Source organism: Pelodiscus sinensis, chromosome 5 (assembly GCF_052426305.1).
Source record: "Pelodiscus sinensis isolate ZL-2025 chromosome 5, ASM5242630v1, whole genome shotgun sequence".
NCBI lineage: Eukaryota > Metazoa > Chordata > Testudines > Trionychidae > Pelodiscus > Pelodiscus sinensis.
Window position 1 is genome coordinate 83,528,168 of NC_143056.1, and position 23,645 is coordinate 83,551,812.

Consider the following 23,645-nt stretch of genomic DNA (forward strand, 5'->3'; position numbering starts at 1 on the left):
ATTGAAGAGGATTTGGAGATTACACTGGGAGCACAAATTGAATGAGAGTCCACAAAGAGATGCATTTCTTTAAAAAAGCTATATAATTCTGGGGTGTATTAACAGGAATGTTGTGAGTAAGACATGGCAGCCAATTGCCTTGCTTCAGCTGGCACTGATAAGGCCTCCACTGGAGTACTGTGTCCAATTCTGGGTGTTACACTTTAGAAAAGATATGTGTGCTCTCCAATCTGTCCAAAGGACAGCAACAAAAATGATAAAAGGTTTAGAAATCTTGACCTTTAAGGAAAGGTTACAAATTAGGCACATTTATACTTGAGGAAAAATGACTGAAGGGAAGCCTGACTACAGTCTTCAAACATGTTAAGGCCTGTTATAATGATGATGATGAACTGTTCTCCATGTCCACTGCACATAGGAGTAGTAGTAACGTGCTTAATCTGCAGCAAGTAAGTTTTAGGTTCGATATTGGGAAAAAAATTCTAACTATAAGGGTTATTAAATTCTGGAATATGCTCCCGAGAAAGACTGCAGAATCCCCATCCTTGGAAGTTTTTAAAGAACAGATGGAACAAACCTGTCAGTAATGGTTTAAGTTTACTTAGTCCCACCTTAGTATAGGACGCTGAACTTAACTGCTTGGGGTCCCTTCCAGGCTTACATTTCTATGATTTTATACACTCAAGTAAACAAAGAAAGGCCAGCTATAGCTCAGAGATAGATAAGGACTCAAACTTCTTCCAAGAGGAAAGGAGACATTACACTTGGATTGCATGAAGCTATCTAGCTCTTAATCCATAAGGATGCCTGACAAATCCTATACCTTGCAGTTTCACAATGAGTCAGCCACACCAAAATGTAACAGAACAGACCCCTTTGACTGATTTAGAGACGACAAAATTTTGAACTGAGGAAGGTGCCCAATTTTAAGCAAAGCATTAGGCCGCTTAGCAACAAACTGTGGTTAACAGAGAGCATCTTGTACCAATGCAGGCATGGATAGTATTCTCACCTGTTGGTTGGAAGGGTTGACAATCGCTGTGAGCAAGTAGTGTCCCAAGGGATCAAACCGTACCAGCCTTAAACGAGAACAGAGACAGAGGCTCAGTTGTTAGTTGGCATTTCACATTGACAGAGAACACCAAAATGTTCCAGGGAACAGACTTCATACATAGGTTTATCGAGTAGGAAGTTTTACATTTCTATAGCAGCACTTCTCATTTTGCAGTATCCCAAAGTCAGGATTAAGTGGGATCCTTTGCAGGGGAGCTGGCAGCAGGAGCTGACAGTCCTAAGAGTAGGGAGGCCGACTTCTGCAGACAGGAACCAGCCCCCAATTCCTGTGGAACTGGAGCAGCCCTCTGCCTATGGCGGGTGATGCTTACCAGATAATTGGTTAATTGGTTACCCATTCACATCCCTGTATTAAGAAATATTCACTCACTCCTAAAATACAGCTACCTGTGAAGACTAGGTAGTGGACTAGGTAGTAGACTTAGTGAAGACTAAGAGCTGTTCAACAACATGCAGTAAGCCTATGCAACAGTTTAGGAGCAGGAGTTCCTATATCCAACTGAAACTGGTAGGAAAATTTATACCAACATACAATAAGTACCTTAGAATTTGGCCAGGAAAAAGTGTGTTAATATCTCCTGTGAAAGCACATGGGGATCTTTAACAACCATGGATTTTTGTCAGGACCATGTTTTTTAGTCATTCAAAGGATGACTCTCCAGCAGCATAACATCATTTAGCATTATGACTCCAAGGATAGGAGACCCCTCTTTCCACAGCATCGGAGCTCTTGCTTCTTAGTAACAAGCATGCCTAACCCAGTGCCACTGGTGAAATCTGAAGATTAGTCTGATGAATGCCAACCCTGTGGCAGACCTGGGGAGGATTCCATAGCATAACACAGCCTAACTTATATCTGTTCTTATTTCATAGAATCATAGAGCTGGAAGAGACCTTAGAAGGCCATCAAGTCCAGCCCCCTGCCCAAGGCAGAACCAATCCCAATTAAATCAATCCAGTCAGGGCTTTGTCAAGCTGGGACTTAAACATCTCCAGGGATGGAGACTCCACTACTTCCCTAGGTAACCCATTCCAGTGCTTCACCACCCTTCTAGGGAAATAGTTTTTCCCTAATATCCAACCTGGACCTCTCCCACTGCAACTTGAGACCATTGGATCATTGTTCTGCCATCCATCACTACTGGGAACAGCCTTTCTCCAGCCTCTTTGGAACCTCCGTTTAGGAAGTTGAAGGCTGCTATCAAATTCCCCCCTCCCTCTTCTCTTCTGCAGACTAAATAGAACCAACTCCCTTAGCCTCTCCTCGTAGGTCATATGCTCCAGCCCCCTAATCATTTTGGCTGCCCTCTACTGGACCCTCTCCAATGCATCCACATCCTTCCTGTAATTTGGGGCCCAGAACTGGATACAATACTCCAGATGTGGCCTCACCAGAGCCGAGTAAAGAGGAATAATCACATCTCTGGATCAACTGGCAATGCTCTTTTTAATGCAACCTAATATGCCATTAGCCTTCTTGGCTACAAGGGCATACTGTTGACTCATGTTCAACTTCTCATCCACTGTAAACCCCAGGTTCTTTTCTACAGAACTGCTATTTATCCAGTTGGTACCCAGCCTGTAACAATGCTTAGATCTATTTCACAGATCTAATCTTATTTCTTTAAGTTTTACTGTCCACCGCTTCTGCACAACTCAACAGGAGCACCGAGAACAAGGCAAGACAATGCTCTCAGTAGCTGAAACCAAAGCCAGGGTGGAGGGAAAGTTACTTTCCCAGTGTCCTCTGCCCCAGAGAGATTACTACACATTCCCTCCCCCCCAAAAATGTCATTTTTCATGCTGAAACTACAAGTGTTCTCCTGCCATGGGAACAAGCACTCACCGGACTCGCTCCATCTCACTAGCTGTCTTCACCACTGCAAATGGTTCTCGACGACTCCAATCCCAGAAATGGATCTCGTTGGCTGTTGCAATCAGCAGAAGCTGAGCTGTAGGATGGAAAGCCAGGGATGCAATGGCATTGTTGCTATCTGTGAACCAGCTCTCACTTCCACCCTGGAAAGGAAAGAGGAAATCAGCAGCTGCTTAACATGACATATTTTTTGCAACAAAGATCCTCTATAAATGCCACACATTGAGACTAGACCCAAAAGTCCACACCAAGCATGGAACTGCTGTACTTCTGCTGCATCAGAAGTCATCATGGACTCTCATTTTATACTGTCATCTGATTTGGCAGCTAGAACACAGAATTCCTGGCAACAGTGACCACATATGTCTATAAGTAGGTCTCTCTCACACAGCTGCAGGAACACCACATTACAGAGCACTCTGCTAGACAAAACAGATCATTTGTTTGTGCATCAGCAACTGGGCAAGTCACCAATCTGAGAAAAACTTCCAAGGTAAAGTGCAAGTCATCCCCAATGAGATCAGCAATAGAAGAGCAATTATGCATATACAAACTAAGATGGGATGAGCCCCATGGAGCTGAAATATGGCCTACTCTACTCACCAGCACAGATGTGTAGCCTAGGAAGGCAACAACTGCCAGCATGCCATATGTTCTGGATCTTTAAATCAAATAGTTATATGGAGACCATAAAGTTTCGACAAAAAGTCAGGACAATGCCTGCAATTTGCTCTGTTCTACATATTTGGTACAGCTCCTGAATAGCTGTCAGAGCAGTTTTCAGATATGCAAAGTTTGGGCGTCTCGAACACAGACAAAATTGCCATACTATGAATAAGAAGCACTTGTGTGTTTCAGGAGAGACTTACATGTAAATCCCAGATTCTAACCTCCCCATCTAGGCACCCAGAAGCAATGAGTCCTGGGATAGTAGGGTGAAAAGTCACACACCATGGTGTGCGCCGATGTCCAACCAAAGAATGGACACACTTGCCAGTTTTCACCTCTGTGATATAGATATTGTGATTCACATGGGTGGAAGCCATGAGGGTCCTGTGAAAAGAAAAGGATAGAATTAATTCTGGGGAAGGTAAAGAAGAGATACAAAATAATAGGATGAGCTAACTTAAACAGCTCCATCAGAATATTAATAGTATTTATTGTTTGTTTCATTTCCATTGCTTCTGCTGACAAAATGATAGTTTAGCCATAGCCCCAGTGACAATGAATTGAGGGGACCAGACTTCTAAAATGTGGATATACTTGAGGCAGGACTGCAGCTGCGTATTCTGATTACACTCATTAGCATTTCTCATGCTGTCATTTGCATAGTTTCTTCCAATCCTTTTTGTGGAAGAGGTTTTTGTGCCCCCCCCTCCCCCCCCAAAAAAAAAATATTTTGTGCAAGATCCTGTATTCCTTCTTTTTTGAGGTATAAGGGATCTTGTGCAAAAGGGTTTTTTTTGCAAAATGGCCCCGTCTACACTTTTTTTTGCGCAAAAACCTCTTCCCCAAAAAGGATTGGAAGAGACTATGCAAATGACAGCACAAGAAATGCTAATGAGTGCTTCATTTGCATTGCTTCTGCAGACAAAATGATACAGTGTAGCCGTAGCCTAAGAGAACCCTACAAATACATTAGGGCTAAAGCTCAGGGTCACAGCACACAACCAAATCCCTCCTCCCTTACTGCAGCCCATCAGCTCCCCTACTAATGAGGGGCAAAAACACTGAGCTTTCTTCCTTCCTTTTCCAATTACAGGGGGTCCTTGCTAGAAGTCCAAGATACGTTCCAAAAAACTTGGACTTACAGCGAAATGACTTACAGCGGGGAATTTTTTTCCCGGGGCTTACTTCCATTTAAGCAAATTGTGGGGAGTGTTTCGCACGACTAATAGTGGGCAATGGGAGGACTTATAACGCATCAGTTCCTACAAACGTCAACGACTTTAGTGTGGCATGGATATATACCGGGACGACTGACAGCGGGGACCCCCTGTGATCCTTCTTCCCTCTCCCTCCATTTTCACCCATTATGTCTACTTGGAAGACATTAAACCTGCATCTTTTTGTCCTGTTTTTAAGACTGTCAATTCCTTACGGAAGGCACACTGAACAGATCTCTTCCATCCATAAGACAGTTCAGGGCAGACACCCTGGGCTCCACACTTTGGAAGGCACATGGGGCTCAGAGTGACATGAGGGACTACCACGGGTCTTAGTTCTGGCAGCAGAGATTGGAACCAATCCTCACTCACTACAGCAGCAAGAAGTGGAGTGACCTGCCCAGCCCACTCTGCGCCCTCCAGCAATGCATCTGGGAGTTTGTTCCGGGAGCACAGTGGGCTGGGCCCAGGACACTCTGCTTCCTGTCACTACAGTGAGTGGGTCCAACCACTGCTACCAACACCAGGCTCCCTGCTACTCCCCTGTGTCATGTTGCTTGGGTTAGGGGGTTTGGAAGAAGGGGTGCAATGTGTGTGTGAGGGGGTAGAAGAGGCGCAAGTCAGGATCAGAGGATTATCCCTAGCTATGTACCCTCCTAGGAATAGTGCCGACTCTGAGATTTGTCTCAGTGTACCGATACTTTATTGGCACTATGTAAATAGTTTTTCATGATACCATTTGCTCCCTAGGCCCGCCTCCTAACTGCCAGAACAACTGGACAGAGCCTCTCCCCTGAACACTATACATCATTGAGGCATGCTCAGAAATTAAGTGCTGTGTATTTTGGGCTGCACAGGTGGATAGATGACCCATGTTCTTCATCTTTGCAACTAACACACCTGCTGCCAGCTCCTGGTCTTTCAAGAGGCACAAGCTTCCACAACTTTTGCTCACATAAGATTTTAAAATAGTAACAAAATAAAAGCAAGTTACCTATCTGGGCTGAATGCCAGTAAGAATGTGGAACGTGGGCTGTCTGGTAGCTCAACTTTCTGAAAAAGCCAACAGAGCAGGAAACATGAGTGTCATATGATCAGTCTCTTAACTCTTACTCAAACACAGACAACAAAAAGAACATGCAAATGACTCCCATCCACACTCCCTAGAAAGTCTGGATAGGTCATCTACAGCATATCCAGGGGCTGTATCGAGTGGCGCACACACACACACACGCACGCACGCACACCCCCTCAAATTCCCACCTTCAAATCTAGCCACCATGCTGGGACAAACTCACTCACTAGATGTGTCCTTCCGCTCCATGACCTTACCTTGCCTTCCCATTTCATCCATCGGGTTTTATCCTCCACCAGCTCCTGCAGAAGCCGCTGAGCACCCAAAGCTTGGGTGCCTCGTTCTCTGCCCCACAGGATCCGCACAGCATTTTTCTCTGGTACAACTTTCATGGCTCTCAGTAGGCAGTTACACTAGGGACTGGGATGGGAGACCAGCAGGTTCCAGATCACAATAACCAAGAAACTACAGACAGGCCATCCACATCTCAAGATGTTGACTCATGGAACTCTAGAAAGAGAAGAAAGCTATGTCAAAGGTAGCTTTGGCTTGGATAGAAAGAGGAAGGCTTCAAGGACCTTGTCCACTAGTTCCACTACCCTCAACCATCATCCCCATTTCCTTTTTTCCCCCCCATTTTCAAGACCCCAGGTATTCCATGATTCTGCATCTAAAGATTTGAATAATCCATCTCTTGCTGCAGAGTTATATCCCAGAATCTAAACGGTTACCTTTTCTAAAGATGGCCTGCAAAGGGAAAAAAATAAAATAAAAAAATGGGACTTGCATCCATTTTTGCTTCTCTACAATTGGGATATAGAATGAAGGCTTGAAAGAGGTTCTCTAAAATGTTTTTTCTGCCTACCTTTAAAAAGCCTTTTGGGCCTTCTTTATGCATCAAAAGGCAGCAAAAAAAAGGAAACCAGCTTTTTAAAGAAGTCTTTGCAAGTCACTTTGGGAAAAAAACAGTTTCTATCCCTTCCAGTTTAAAAAAAAAAAAAATATTCCGTAGGTAACCCGAATGCAAACAGACAGCATTCTATTCCAGCATTAGAGAGCCCAAAACAGAACTGAAAACTACCTTGTTAATTACAGTTGTTAGGGTTAGTTAATAATTCAAATTTCTGTCGTCATATGAATGCACCTCTCCTAAATCTAAGCTGCGTGTCTCACCTCTATGTGCCAAAACCCATTTGAGCAGGCAGCTATGCGCACACACCACCAAAACAAGATCCTTAATTCAACATTCTAAAATATCTCTAAGAGGAGCATCACTGGAGTTCAGTAAGGGCAGAAAGCTTCAGAGGGGAAGGAATGGGCTGTGCCCACGAAAGTGCATGATCAGGGCTCACCGAACCGCGGCGAGCCCTGCTCGCCAGCCATGCTATCCAGCAATCTGCGCATGCGCAGATCGCCCAAACCCGGCTCTTCTGGGTTGCCATCTACTCGCCACAGGTGAGTAGATTGCATTATTTGTCGAGCCCTGCTCATGATACCATCTACATGTTTTGTTAGTCTAGTAGCACCTTAAAAACTATTTGTTGTTTAAGTTTTCCCTATCTGAAAGAGTAGGATAACAGTTTACCTAAGGTCATATCTACACTATAAACTTTGGCTGATGCAAGTTATGTCAGCATACAGCCACTGACATCTGTTTATTGCTGGAGCACATACATATTGGCTACATGCAGCACTTCTGCATGCACTCAACAGGAGTACTTATTTCAATGCAAAGCACATTGAGCCATGAGTAAATATCCCAGTGTCCCATATGCCACCTCCAAGTACAATACTTTTGGAGAAGTTTTCACAGTATGTTGTGGGTCAAGTTCCCAACATACAGCTTAATAACCCTATAATGCCCTCCATATCCCAAAATTATTTTAAAAATCCCACAAACCCATACAGCAATTTTCAGTGTCTGCTATCTCTGGCAGAAGCATGGATCCAGCAGAGCTGCACTATTCTCATGAACATTACAAACATAGGAGCAGGATTATGTATGTATTTTCAGACATACACAGGAAGCACCATAATATAGGACAGCATACTGAAATCATGATAGCCAAAAAAAAAACACACCAAACAGCTCAAGGTTGTGGGTGGTGTTCACAAAGCAGATGCAGACAGTTGAGTGTCTCTTCTGCACCTAAGAAATGACCACCGACTGCTGGGATTAAATCATAATGCAGAAGCCACAGAACTTTCTGATGTGAAAGGCCACATTCCTGGATCCATGCACCAGACTGCAGCCATGAGAATAAGAGTTGCATTGACAGTGGAGAAGTTACTGACAACTGCACTATAGAAGCTTTTATTACTGATCATCGAGAAATCTTTTTGAAATTGGAAAATTTACAGTTGGGGGTCGTTGTTATGCTCCTGAATGGCATTGGGGTAACAGACAAAACACATGCCCACATTTTGGCACCAGCCCACCTTACCACAGAGTACATCAATAGAATAGTCGAGTGTTCCATGATTATGCAAGCATTAATGGCTCTCAAGGAATGCATCACCAATATCAATATGGGGTGGCCAGAGGAGGTGCACAACAGTTGCATCTTTAAGAATGCAGGATTGTTCAGAAAGCTGGAAGCAGGAACACTCTCTCTCAAGTGGCAGATCACCACTGATAATGATGAAATGCCAATAGTGGGGGGGGGGGGGAAGACGCACCCTAGTCTGTGCTTATGGAACCATACACTGCCCACCTCAGTAGCTCCCAGGAAAGATGTCTACTGGTTCAGTAAGGGCAGAGAGATTGTTGACTATTTTTTGCAGACTGAAGGGACATTAGAGGTGTTTACTAACCAGAATAGATCTCACTGAACAAAATATCCCAATGGTTACAGGTGTGTACTGTGTCCTGTATAATATCTGTAAGGTAAATAAGGAAAAGCTGTCCCCAGGAAAGCAGGGGGAGATGAAATGTCTGGCTGCTGACTGTGTGTCAAAGATCATTACAAGAGCCCAAAGTAAAGCAATGTAGCAGACAGAGACTTTGACAGAACACTACCAGTCAGCTACAGTAGCATTCTGTGCTGGAGGAGTCTCTGGGCCGAGAGCTTTGGGTGTTCCTAAGAATTTGTGTAGTGTTTGCTGCATGTTTAAAAATAGGAGGTGTTTTCCTGAACCTATGAATTATGTGGTGCTGTACGCTGACAAGCATCTTGTACTTTGAGTACCACTATGCATCTGCAATGTGTTCGGATCCAAAGATAATTTTATTCTCAAAAAATATAACGGAGTGGGAAAAACACAATGTACATTGTAATGCATTATAGATAATCTAATGCATTTTCTGAAGAAATTATCAGAGTAGAACTTTAAAAGTGGGAAGACAGCAAACATATCTGTGCACTGAAATGGACAGAAATCGTCCTGAGGCTCCTTATATACCAGCCATGATTCTCACAGTTCAGCATATGTGAAGCTATAGTTTACCATCCTGAAGAGTAGTAGTTGGAGTATGTGGCCTATGATCACATGTGGCATGGGAGGTAGAATGAATAAAAAACATTAATGATTTTTTCAAAAGATAATCAAAAACAAATTTAAAATTGGATTTTTTTGATAAAATGGCTTTCTAAAGTTAATTAAAATTAAGATACATTATAGCTCAAATAACTCATCATGGAATAGGGATTATAAATTCTAATTCTATAGTATGAGACAATATATTACATAATGTTTCAGAAAAGTTTTGTAAATGAATTCCAATAGTCCATGGATTAGGGACGCAACCTTTTGGGGTTCCTGAGGCTTCTGTACTGGTTTAATCTTCCTATCTTCCCAATGGGACTCAGTACTCAGTCTAAAAGATACCATCGGAGATGTTAGTATTGCATTTCTTAAACTGTGGATTTGTGTCTCCAAAGATAACATGCTTGTTAACATCAAAAATGTTTAAATATATAGAGGTGAAAACAACAGACCTCAACCCTATTGTCCCTCTGCAAATTTGTGTACACAGAGCCAATCCCTTACTTCTCTCTAAAAATGCAAAATTTCAAAAAGTTCAATGAATAGAAGTTTGTTGGGGTGGAATGGATCTGGACAACGAGAAGACGTCTAGAGATACATGTGAGAAAGGAGGGACGGGCAGTAGAAATGAAAGTGAAATGATTTGAGCAGCATATTTAAGAAGTCTTGAGGTCTTTCTGAGTGTAGCCTTCATTGATTGGAGATATATCATACCACTCTGTCACTAGAAGGGAAAACCTATAATGGCAGCACTCCTTGAGAGAAACTATATATCTTCAGCTATTTCACCTGCATTCTTTCATATATTTCAGGTTATAACAGTACCATGTGATGACCCAGCACATGTTCTTTATAAGAATACTTTCACAGATTTGATAAAATGCAAAGAAGGTACCAATGTGAAATTTCTAAAAATAGCTACAACATTCAACCCAAGGTTTACGAAAATGAAGTGCCATCCAAAAACTGAGAGGCCAAGGTGTGGAGAAACGCGTTCAGAAGTCTTAAAACACCAACACTCTAATGTGGAAACTAAAGAACCTGAACCACCAAAAAAGTAAAAAAATTTTTTTTTTTAAAAATCAACTTTCTACTGCAGCAGCATCTGATTCAGATTATAAAAATGAACACACATCCTTTTGCACTGCTTTGGATTATTATCAAACAGAACTCACCAACAGCATGAGCACATATCTTCTGAAATAGTGGTGGAAACATAAAGCAACACATGACTATATTGTGCCACTGTCTACAACAGTGCCATGTGAGCACCTGTTTTTGTTTACAATATCACCTGAAAGTGAGAAGTAGGCAGTATTATCCCCTACAAGTTGTAACCAAACTTACTTGTCTGTGAGATTGGCTGAAGAAGAAAAAAGGACTGAGTGGACTTGCAGGCTGTACATTTTTACGTTGCTTTATTTTTTAATATAATTCTACATTTGTAAGTTCAACTTTCATGATAAAGAGTTTGCACTACAGTACTTGTATTAAATGAATACAAAAATACTATTTATTTTTTTACAGTGCAAGTATTTGTAATAAAAATATATAGTGGGCACTATACACTTTGTATTCCTTTGCAACTGAAATCAATATATTTGAAAATACAAAAAAAACCCACAAAAGTATTTAAATAAATGGTATTCTATTATCATTTAACAGCACAACTGCATGATTAATCATGATTAAAGTAGGGCTGTAAAGTGATAAAAATGTAACAACTTTCCTCACTACATTAAAATTTCCAATTGTGCTTGCTGAACCATGGGGGTATTCACTATGTGGAAACGCCAAGTCCTTTTTATGTGCATTTTCATACTGTTATACAAATCATTCCACCTAACTCTTTACAGCTTGTATGCATGGTACAAGGTCATTATTAGATAGTTATTTTATCTCAGTTATATCCTGCTGTTCTGAGGGAAAAAAGTCTTAAATCCACAAACCTGAAGGCTGAACACAGGCAAAAGGCTTATACTGAATGCAAACTAAGTCTTCTCTGAACAGTCCCTAACAAACTGAGTATGAACTGATCTCTAGAATATACGACATTTAGTTCTATTCACATTGTGTTGGAGAAAGTACTGTAAAACAGACGCATTGCTACACCCACTATGTTCTGATCCAAATTCACAGCTTTTTGAACTGACATTCTAGTTTACAGAACAAATACTTTTGGACTATGATCCCTCTGGAGTTTGCTACCTGTTTTTTCGTAGCTCTGAACAGCATCTCTTGACTACTAGAAGCTCCACAGGCTTGGAATGATCTGCATTCTGACCTTTGCTTGGTCAGAAGGTGCAGATTAAGGATGTTAGATATCATGTAACTGAATAGTCGTTTAACTGCATGAAATCCTAGCAGTTACATGATTACTGATAGTCCCCTGGGGTGGGGGGTGGAGGCAGCCAGTGCACTCCAGCCCCACTTCCAGGGAGCTTAATGCCACCCTGCTGCTGCTGCCTCTGTATCAGAGGCAGCAGTGCAGGGTGACAGGCAGAGCTAGTCCACAAGAGGAGCCCGTTTAAAAAACAAGCTCCCCATGCAGACTAGGTGCCTGCCAGCTGCCTGATACAGAGGAAGCAGTGTGGGGGGACACCAGCCTCTATCTGTGGGGAGCATGGACCCTGCACAGACAAAGGCTGCCTCATGGCAGTCTCCCATACCCCTCCTCCCTGCACTGCTGCCTCTGATACAGGCAGCAGCGTGGGAGGAGGGAGGTCCGCCTCTGTAGAAGGCAGCAAAGGGGCGGGGGGGGGGGGAGAGGAGAAGAGGACATGTAGTTAATAGGATTAACTAATAAACCCAGGCTTATTGTTTAATCATTTACTTGACTATACGCTAACAACCTTAGTGCCAATCACTGGATCAGATTGTTATAGCCTACTGTCTCAGTAGCAGCAGCACTGGATTAGTTATACCCAACATTACATATCACATTTGAAACTTAAAAATCAGAATCGGGAGCAGAGTTCTCTTAACTCTTATGCAGTAAGGGAGGATACACGCAAGTTTTGCCTGACAACTTCAAGATTAAATTATTAGAGAGTCATTAAAAGTTTGGAAAATGGCCCACTGCACCTGGGAAACTCTACAATTGGAAAGCCAGATAATTTTCTACAACTAGAGGTCTTGTTTTTTTAACAATTTTTTCTTTGGAGCATTTCAGGACACTACAAATTGCACGTAAGGCTGTTTACCAGTGTGGAATGAGAATTATCCAGCCCAGACTCAATTCTCCCTGATTGCTGCTCTATGCCAGCTATCCTGAAAAGAGCCTTGAGAATTCCCAGTTTCTGAATGAGCTACACGAGTCCAGATGTAATTGCTCAAAATCCATAAAGGAGGCCTTTAGTAATCCCAAGTTAATGGAGGACAGAGGTCATTACAATGTAACAGGTGAAGTTCCTCATGACAAAAGCACAGCAAGAAGTATACTGACCTGACAAAAATGGACTGCCTCTGGGGCAGGTGGAAACAGATCTGTACATAGAAGACAGGACAGTCAAGAACATATTGTTTTGGAATGTTCAGCAGGTGTTCCGTAACTGACAATGGGTAACTGGAGAACACCGACATGTTGCAGGGACTGTGGATCTCTTTATCTTTCCTTTCCCATTACCCTGATAGTTGTTGGTTCTTGAACAGTTTCCACAAAACTGCTCTGAGGAGCATAGCTATTTTAAATGCAGGACAGATTTGAGACCTTTCACATCCCTGTAGTAAATGTTGTGGATCTTCTGCACACAATCCCATTATAATACATGCACATGTTCTTTCAAACTTCCTGCAGCCCAAAGAAGTCCTAAGTGATGACAAAGGCAACATGAGGTGAAAGAGGAAAGCTGTCTCTCTGCTTATGCACTCCAGAGGGCAAAAGGAAGCCAAGAGAACTTGCAAACAAACCTGGCTAGGAAAGCATCACTGCCTAAAAAAAGAACACTACATTGTTGGTTGCTGAACTCAAATCTGTCCAGAGAATACAGATGTTTAGGTTTTTGTGTGTTTATCAATTAAGTTGCTTTCTCCATGGTCCTCCCCCAACATGAGGGGAATGCATTCATAAACCCAAATGAAGCTGTAGAACACTGCGAGAAGAGTTATGTTGTATGCTGCTGCCCTGCAAGACCACCAATAAAGGAAAATCTACAAATCAGATGCTAATACTTGGTAAACTATGCAGGTTCATGACACAACCCTAGCCATTCAAGTAGTGGGATACATTGTTGGATTCTCCAAGAGCAACAGATCATAGAGGATAGTGCATCCTGGCCAGTCAAGCACAAAAAGCATTTTTGGCTTCCACAAGTACACCCAATCTTGACAACCTCCTTTTGGGTCAGGATCCCCCACAGTTACAACACATGAAATTTCAGATATGAAAATATGTAATTGGCCCTCTAGCTGTGAAACTGATCAAAATAGGCCAAAGTTTGGAAGGCCTCTAAGTATCATCATTCCTTGAAGTATGAAGTGCTTGAAATTGAACTATGTAAAGACAGCTTAGAATGACAGTTTTGACCCTCTATCCAGAACAGTTCCAATGCTTTCAGGGGATAGCCAAGTTAGTCTATAAAGTGCTACCAGACCTTTTGCTGTTTAAGTTTATCCTGTACAGATATCAAAACATGTAGATGGTATCCGGTCACCTGAAGAAGTAGGCTGTGCCCACGAAAGCTCATGATACCATCTACATGTCTTGTTAATCTATAAAGTGCTACCAGACCTTTTTTGTGTGTTTTTTTTTTAAAGTTCTAATGGTATAACTTTTACATAGGTAACAGCAGAAGGGCCTTTGAACATCCTTCACTACAGTGGCATAGGACCACACAAACTTCCAAGGCTGCAGTCCATGAGCTTCATATCTAGTCTTCTGTTTAGCTACTCTAATCCTCTGCTTTTCAACTATATTTCTTACATGTAATCCATGAACCACACAATGATAATCACAGAATTCTTGTTCTTCCTGCTTTCATTCAAAAAACTTTAAAGAGATTTATTTCTGGGGTTGAAACATGGCACATGAAGACTGCTACAAGGCAGTTTAATGAATGTGCAGTGGAGACACAAAGATTTCAGATAATTTTGCACAGAGTTAAGCCCAACATCTTCCACTGCTGTGATACAGGTGTTATAAAATGGGTCTAGCTAGGAAAACTGAGATAAGGAGAGATTATGCTTAAATAATTCTGACACAAAAACAGTGAAAAAGCCAGAACTAGAACTGCAGAATCCCAATACTCAGTCTTGTGCTCTTGTGATTAGTTCCCTTGTACTTTATTATACCATTTGAGATAGACTGATACCTGAAACTACGTAAGTTAACACCATAGTGCACTATGATAAAAGAAAAAAAAATCTCAAGCCAAATGTGGAAGTGTTCCACCATTTGTTATTTTAAACATTCATATAAAATAGTCTCCTGTTAGTGACTTGTGCTGTCACACCATCCTATGCTACAAAACATTGGGGTTCCCTCGAATTCTGCACCCCTGTAATGGCACAAACAGACTCCACCAGCCAGTAGACTAGAGGGAATTTATTTATTCTTCAGGATACAGCACAGCATAGATGTAATCTGGTTACAGGGCAGGCCTAGGATGCCTCAGCCCCCCTTGAGATGGGGGAGATTGGGCCCCTAAATCTCAGCCCTTTGCTTAGGTTGGTTCCTCCGTGATACCAGACAGAAAACTAAAACTCTCTTCCAGTCCTGCCCCCCAGCCAGGTGTTGGTCTCCGCCCTCCTTCCTTTGTCTCCCTCCTTGGGAGGCTGAGCCTGCGTGTATTAACCCAGACACATTTGGAAGAGTCAGTGAGACTCTCCCATCACAGCGCAGGGGGACCCCAGGTCACAGAGCAGACAGCACCTCCACTATGCCACAGGTGTGTTCATGGAAGCCTATTTTTTTTACTTCACTGTGTCATGAATTTGTTCTTGAAAATTCCGCATCATAGCTATCATTGGACGTAGTAGCTGTCCAAAATCATTTTGGCCATTGCCTTTGAGCTCCAGGAACCCAAAGTATGTCAGCTCTCAAGCTACAACAATTTAGTGTTAAGATGGAGAGAAAGATAGAAAAGAATGGATAGAAATGATCACCATGGGGCAAGAGAGATTTCAATAACTTTGCAAAAGGCTTGATCCGCTAGTCTTTGTACACAGAAAGCTCTCACTGAAGTCAATGGAAAAATCAACTAATGTGGAGATTACATAACTGGTGCCAAATTTAGGGATGAGGAGGCACTTTCATTCCAACACTCTCCTCCGTTTTTAGGCTTTTACTATCTTAAGCTGTTGCACTGAGGGCTGAAAGTTTCTCAACCCAGAAAGATTTGGTATGTTTGGAAGTTTTTATTCTACCCGCATTGAGATATCAAAAAAGAATAATCCATGTAAAGATGTCCACACTTGTCATAGACCAAGTTCCCAGTGCAACCAAGCACCTTTGATTGAAATGACCTGGCTTAGCATGGAATTCTTACTATTCCATTATGTGTGTCATCTTCTACTGGAATTTTAAATGCATCCAAGTGCACTGCTCAAAAGGGACAGGTGTTGTCAACCTGGCATATTTCAATCACTCATCAAAAAAAGGGAGAAAAAACCCCCAACAACTCTGAATTGTTTCATTTGTACAAAACAAAAATCCATTGCTAAAACCGTGGTAGTTTATGTTTGAGAATATAAACTCAAGTCAGGAAATTCTAAAGTTTAGTGTTGTTGCAATACAAAGCACCACTTTGCAGACATTAATCAGTACCCTCATGAATACAAAATATTGTGCAAGTAAAACAAGGAGTTAGTAGCCATGAGAATCTTAACTGGAATTTCTTGACTTCTGTGTTTAAATTCCCAGTTATAATAATGAATTAGTATTTTTTTGTGTGTAAAATATAGAAAAGTCAGATAGGGAGATAACATATTTTATCCTGAAAAGTGACTGAGTCCTCTGTTAACCAGAAACAGTAAATGAGACCTACCGGTTAATCATTCACATTCCTAATTTAGGTTAGTTATTGGAAACACACACACACACACACACACGGAAGTGCCAAGGGAAGTCTGAGGCGGTACCAATACTGCAAAAACTGGTTAAGAGAGCCATTTGAGTGGGAAAATGTTAAGAGGGTATTCCCTTCAAAATGTAGGTGTCAGATTGGACAACCTGACTGATCTTTTCTAGCTCTATTATCTACAGCTAATGCTTAGCAGATGTGTAACAATTTTCATTTCCAAACTTCACAACCCCTTTGGAGCTGCTTGTTAGCCCCAATCACAAATGAGTAAATGGACAGAACAGAAAGTGACTTGTTCAAAGCCACAGAGTAAATAGCATAGCTGATACCAGAACACCAGAGTTATAATAATAAATAATAATAGAGATTGCCTCTCTCCTAGAACTGGAAGGGAAAAGTCATGGAGTCCAGTCCCCTGCCTTCACAGCAAGACCAAGTACCATCCCTGACAAATTTTTGCCCCAAATGGCCTCTGCAAGGATTGAACTCACAACCCTGGGTTTAGCAGGCCAATGCTCAAACCACTGAGCTATCCTTCTTAGTTCTTGGTGCCCAGTCCAATGTTCTCAGACTACATATCCCTCTCAAAAGGCATAGTGTGGAAAGGAATGAGGAACAGCTTACAAATATTTGAGGCAGCTTACAATTTTTTTTTAAACAATACAAATATATATAAAAAGGAACAGGGTGAACTATGAAATGCAAATTAACCCTTAACAATTAGCTCTTTTGAGATGGAGAGGCAACAAATCCTACACTCTAAGGCCCAGATAAGGCAAACGCGTACAGGAACACAGCAAATGCCATTCTGGATTTGACTCAAGATCCATCTAGTCCAGTAACCTGTCTCTGACAGTGGCCAAACTAGATGTAGGCCACAGCTTTCAGTGGAACTACTCAAAGCAGCATGTACTCAAGCATTTACAGAACTGGGGGTCTATCTTTATAAACCAATTCACTGTTAAATCAGTGGGCAAAATTAGATGTTTTATAGATTCAGGTTGAGCCTGAGGGTATGTTATCACAAAACCAGTACTGGGCAAAAAGTAACCAGAAGCAAGCACCTCATTATTATTATTTATTTAAATATTTTTACCCCGCCTCTCTATTTGAAATATTTGAGGCAGCTTACAAAAAATTTTTAAACAATACAAATATATATAAAAATTTAAAATACGAGACCCCCAAACCCACAGAGCTCCTTGTGATTCCCAAATTCAAGCAAGCAAGCAGGCAGACAAGATGGCAATTCAGAATAGGTATAACCTGGCCATTACTAAAGCATTTCTGAACTAAGACAATCTAAATGAACTTTATGTTCCACCAATTCATTTCACAGCTTTCTTTTTAAAATGGTTATAAGTTAAGCCAATCAAGTTTGGAGCCACTAATCTATAACATCTCTACAAAAATGCAAAGCAATTGCTTGTTGATTCAGGTGCATAAAGGGATACTTAATAGGGATGTGAACAACTAGTCACTTCCCCTCCCCTTGCTGCCTCTGTCAGAAAGAGGCAGCAAGGGGAGAGGGGAGAAAATGAGGAAGGGGTACCTCAAAGCGGCAGTGCCACATGGAGCCCAGAATCCCCAGCTGGCCCGGGCTGCACACAGTGTTTAAAAATGGCACCGCCGTGTGGAGCCCGGGGTCTGCTGCTTTGAAACGCAACATGCAGCCTAAGGCCAGCTGGGAGTCCCTAAAGTCCCCCCCTTGTTTTTTTCCTACTGTCTTAAAACAGAGGTGCTAAAATTTTTAAGTCACTGATTTACAGTAATAATGTATTACAGAACTACTATCAGCAAGCAGGATTGGAGGGATTATAATTAACAGATGTTGCTAGACAACATTGCTTATTCTGAGAGATTAGTCATGGGTGAGCATAGCAGACATTATATTTGAATTTTAGCAAAAAAAACCTCTCTCTCTCTCCCTCTCTCCCTAAATCCTCTCAACTAGCTGAAAAAAATACCAAATAGCAATGAATTGTATGATCCCACAGTGCAACTGGTAAGTCCCATTTTAACATCAGCAAATTGGAAGGGAGGGGATAAACAGCATAATAAAATTTGCAGAGGATACCAAATCAGGAGGAGTTGTAAACAACAACAGGTACAAAGAAATACATGTGGTTCTCTCACAAACATCTGTGAGCTTTCTTCCACTGGTTGGGGCAACAGAAAACAAGTTCTAAACACATTTGCAAGGCAACTACCTACTTCAGATTCCTAAAGGTCTGCCTTTGCATGGGTAAGAAACAGGCTGATTATGGTTGTGAGGGGAAAACTCAAGGATATTCTACATCTATTGACTACCACAAAGATATAGGAGAATATACATCTGTGGATAGTTACCACTTTGGGTTTGCGTAGATTGCAAGTGGGGTGTGTGGTTCCAAACTTGAGGAAACATACACTATATCTTATCGAGATAGCATATAAGTTCAAAATGGAATGCGCTGGGCTGCAGTTGCCGAAAAAGCTAGCTGCCCCAAATACATGCGCGTCAGAAAGCTAAATATATACACAAGGCAGCTAGTTGCTCCTGCTTCTAGCCATGGATACATTCTGGTTTTGGTATGCTGGCTCAATGAGAGCTAGTGTGTAGACCCTGCACGGATACAAATTCAGAGAAAAGCAATAAAATTTATTAAGGATGCTGAAGAAAATGATTTAGAAAAACAATTCAAGAACTAAACACACATTCCCGGATAACATCTTTGTAAGGGGCAGTTAAGGATAAGATTCAGTAATTCAAGGGACACTGTCAAGTAGAAAAGAACAAGTGTTAGTATGGTAACCATGTATCACGATATTAGAGGCATATATTAAAACATTTATAAAAAGCAGTTTTCTGCCATAAAGAACCAGGAAATCATAGAATTAGGACTGGAATCGATCTTAAAGGGCCATCTAGTCTGCATTCAGGGCTAAGTATTATCTAGACCATCTCTGACAGGTGTTTGTCTAACCTGCTCTTAAAAGTTTCCAATGATGGAAACTCTACAGCCTCCCTGGGAAATTTGTTCCAGGGCTTAACCATCTGACAGTTAGGAGGTTTTTCCTAACATCCAATCTAAACTACCCTTGCTACAATTTAAGCCCATTGCTTCTTGTCCTATCCTCAGAGGTTAAGGAGAATTTTTGTTCACTCTCTTGTAACAACTTTTTACTGTAAACAGTTATGTCCCATCTCAATCTTATCTTCTCCAGACTAAACAAATCCAGATTTTTTCCAATCTTCCCTCATAGGTAATGTTTTCTAAACCTTCAATCATTTTTGTTGCTATTCCCTGCACTTTCTCCAATTTATTCACATCATTCCTCAAATGTGGCACCCAAAACTGGATATAATACTCCAGTATTCTTGTAACATACTTCCAACACTCATGCTCATACAATAGTGATACACTGTTGACTCAATTTATAATCCAATGTGACCGCCCCCCCCATTCCTTTCAGCAGTGCTCATTCCTAAGAAGTAATTTCCCATTTTGTATGTGTGCAACTAATTGTTCCTTTCTAAATGGAGTACACTTGGGCTTCGTCTACACTGAAGGGTTTTTGTGCAAGAAGCCTTTTGCAGAAGAGTTTTTGTGCAAAAATTTCTTGCGCAAAAGCGTGTCCAGACCTCAGAGCACATCACGAAAATGATGTGCTTTTGCACAAGAGAGCGTTCACAGTACATGGACACACTTGCTCAAGAAAGCTCTAATGGCATCAGAGAACCTGTGCTTTTTCTGATAGGGGTTTCTTGGACAAAAACCCGTCCAGAGCATCCACACCTGCCTTTTTGCGCAAAAAGGAGTTATTCCTCATGGGGAGAGGAATAGCTACCAACAAAAGCCCTCTGTTCTGTCAATTTTCTTGCGCAAAAACACACTTGAGGTGTGGACTTTCTGCCAGGTTTTGCATAAAAACCTTGTAGTGTAGACGTAGGCTTACAAGCTAAATAGAAAGAGCCTTCTCCAAATTTCAAATGGAACAAAGATGAAAGGAAGTCATTGGTAGCCTCAATTTCTATACAGTAGCGCCTAAAAATGAAAGATGTCTACAGTCCCTTATTAAGGATATCAAACTCTTTGGAATGAGTTTTTGATTGAAAGTATTTTACAGAGTACATATGGAAGGAGCAAAATGAAAAAAGTGAGGAGAAAAGAAAAAACAGTTAAAAGGAAGATCTCCAATTACAAATGCTCTTTCTTTTTTTAAGTTAAAAGCCATTTCTGCATGAGTCCATCTGCTAGTTTTTGCGGACTTAAAAGAAAACCACAAGCATGGACTACTGTTGTTTCTCTACTCCCTATCTTATTCGGATACACTCCAACAAGGGAAACTGATTGCATGGAGAAACAATGCTGTCAAAACAACAAAGTAAACTGAAAGTTTCTTCCTCTAGTGCAGTGGTGGGCAAACTTTTTGGTCCCTGAGTCACATCTCAATATGGAAACTGTATGGAGGGCCATGAATGCTCAAGAAATTGGTGACTGGAATGAAGACTCTGGAGTTGGGCAAGAAATGAGGAGTTATGGGTACAGGAGGGAGCTCCAGGTTGAGGTATGGGGTTGGGATGCAGCAGGCAGTGAAGGACTTCAGCTGGGACTGCAGACTCTGGGGTGGGACTGGTGTTGAAGGGCTTGAGATGCAGGAAGATGCTCCAGGCTGGGACTGAGGAGTTCAGAAGGGGGAATCAGTGCTGGAGCTAGGACAGGGGTTGAAGTGCAGACTCCAAGCAATGCTTACTTCAAGCAGCTCCCAGAAGCAGCAATACTCCTCTCTTCAGAGGTGCAGCCAGGTGAGTTCTGCAGGCTGCTCATCTGCATGTGCCACCCCCACATCTCTTACTGGGGAGGGTACCCAGACAATGGGACCTACAAAGCTGGCACTTGGGCCATGGGCAGCATGTTTCCAGAAGCTACACAAAGCCCATGACCCTGCCCTCTGGCAGGAGCTCAAATGCCAGAGTAAAGGGTCTGATGGGCCAGATTCTGCTTGCAGGCCATAGTTTGCCTATCTCTGCTCTTGCATCTCAGTGCTTACCCATAAAATCTTAACTATAAATCATAATAAGATTTGGCAAATAGTTTCCAAACAAAGAGATGATTTTTAAAAGATAATATCCCTGTAAGGCCTATACCCTAAAATTAAGCCATTTACTTGCACCTCCTCTTCTCTATGGATGACCTCCCTACCCTTTTGGAAATTTGTTCTTACCTCTCTACAGGGCAAGCCAATGCCTGATTTAACCAGATACTTTAACTCAATCTGTGTCTGAAGTTGTTGATACCAGAGCCTCCCTTTGCAGGATGGCACTCAAAGGAATTTCAAAATTGTGTGGGGAGACATGAATTTAAACCAGCAACAATGTTAACTATTTTCCACAATTACCCCCAACTTCTTGCCCTATTGAATGAACTACTGAGACTGACAGCACGACAACTGTGCAAATTTAGAACATACCTTTAAGAGTAGAAACTCAAAGCCAATGAAGAACTGAAATACCCAATCCTCTATCATAGCTACTTGGTAGCAGCATCTGTCTGCCAAAGGACAAAGTACTTTACCTACACATCACCAGGCTAATGTGTAAAGACTACCTTGTTCAGAACAAATTTCACTCATTCTATGTTCAATTAAACTTGGTGGTTGTAATTTTTGGTACTTCAATAAGTTTTGTTTATTGCTTTTAAATAGTAAGTCCTGTTGCATAAATAATGTGCATCAAAACAAGAGCAACAAAATAACCAGTAACTACTCCAATCTCCCTCGAAAGTCCCGAGTGGAAGGACAGATTACTTCAACATGAAGATAAAAAAACCGTCCTCTTGCTCCCGTTTCCATCCAAGGGCCTTAGAAAAACAGTTATACCCCACCCGGAAAAGTGGGAACAGAATTACTCCCATCCCTCCTGCTCTGGAAGGTAAGCATGGGTGTGATGACTGAATGCAGCTGGAGACGGAAAAATGTAGCAAATAAGCAGGACAGGCAACTCCTCCATATGTAGTGCTATTTAGCGGTATTCCCGAGGGCCCTGAGGCAGGGCCAGCCCCCGGTTTAACGTGGCAGTGGAAATGCAGGTCGGCAGCGCCTGACGGGCAGCAAGGCGTAGTTTCACGCACGGTGACTCGCATTTTCGTTGCCGGGGGCTGCCGGGCGATGGCGGTTTCCCAGCCTGTGCGCAGGTCGGACAGGCCGGGGGCGCCAGCCAGCCTTTCCCCGGGGCGGCAGGAAGCCCAGCGCTGCGCCCGTCCTGGGGAGGCTCCGCGGGGCGCCCAACGCCCCAGTTACCAGCTCCCGGGATCGCAGCGCAGGGACACCCTCCCCGCAACCGCCCGCTGCCCCCAGCACCGGCCCCGCCTCACGGCCCGCGCCCCGGCCCCAGCGGGCTACTCCCGTGTCGGTGCCAGCCGGGCCGGACTCGGGGAGGGGCAGCCGGGCCGGGCCCAGCGCCTAGGCCGGAACCTACCTGCTGCACAGCGGGCCGGGCCTGGATCGCCGCGTTGCCCGAGGGGGCGCGGCGGGGCTGGGGGTCCCGGGCGCAGCAGGGCCTGGCCTCGCGGAAGTAGCCCGAGCGGCCCGGTCTCCAGCTACTGCCGCCGCTCCGAGGATCTCGGCCAGGGAGACTAGATGAGCGCCAAGTAACCGAGCTAGGCCCTAACAGCCGAGCAACAGAGCAGAGAACTAAGCTAGGCCCTAGCAGCTGAATGTAGAGCGGTGCCCAGGCTCTACGAGCCGAGCGACAAGCAATTCTCCGGGCTCATAAACAGGAAAATCCGGGAAGCACGGCTAGGGACAGGCTAGAGAAATGGAGCCCAGAGATGAAGATGGGAGGAGGCCCAGATCGCTGTCTAGTGGTGTTAGCCACTGCAGTGTGCGAAGCCCCGGCCAGGTTGCGCCAGAGGTTGCGCCTGCTCTGAGCCCTCCAGGAATCATCGTTGCTAGTTCCCAAGGTCCAGTTCCACCTGCCCTAAAAGAGCCCTTGCTAGTGAGTGGGAGACAAGGAGCCGGTTCCCGCTATATGTGCAGCCTGGTACTGGTCTCCCAGTTGCTTGTGGGTGCAATGCACGGTGCTGATGGCATTATATGAAGCTCGGGAGGGACAAACCCACCACTCTCTCTCCTCCCAGCCCCAGGTCAAGTATTTGCCTTACTGAAGGGGACTTTCTCAGAAATCTCCTTTGTGCACAAGGAACACTTCCTGTCAAAATGTGCGAAGTCACTAATAATCCTTTTAA

General features: G+C 42.9%; 1 protein-coding gene across 2 annotated transcripts in view; it reads right to left on the minus strand.

Annotated features, from left to right (window-relative positions):
* AMBRA1 (autophagy and beclin 1 regulator 1) overlaps nt 1-23,121 on the minus strand; it is a 226,798-nt gene extending 203,677 nt beyond the window's left edge. Inside the window, exons 1-6 of one of the 2 annotated variants that reach the window (XM_075927593.2) lie at nt 22,877-23,121; nt 6,169-6,421; nt 5,831-5,889; nt 3,820-4,003; nt 2,921-3,093; nt 1,013-1,079 (exon numbers count right to left, since the gene is read on the minus strand). In XM_075927593.2, the coding sequence (XP_075783708.2) occupies nt 1,013-1,079; nt 2,921-3,093; nt 3,820-4,003; nt 5,831-5,889; nt 6,169-6,303 (618 nt within the window). In that variant the 5' untranslated portion in view covers nt 6,304-6,421; nt 22,877-23,121. The remainder of the gene's footprint in view (nt 1-1,012; nt 1,080-2,920; nt 3,094-3,819; nt 4,004-5,830; nt 5,890-6,168; nt 6,422-22,876) is intronic. The other variant, XM_075927594.2, reaches the window with a different exon arrangement.
* Between the last annotated feature and the right edge of the window lie 524 nt (nt 23,122-23,645).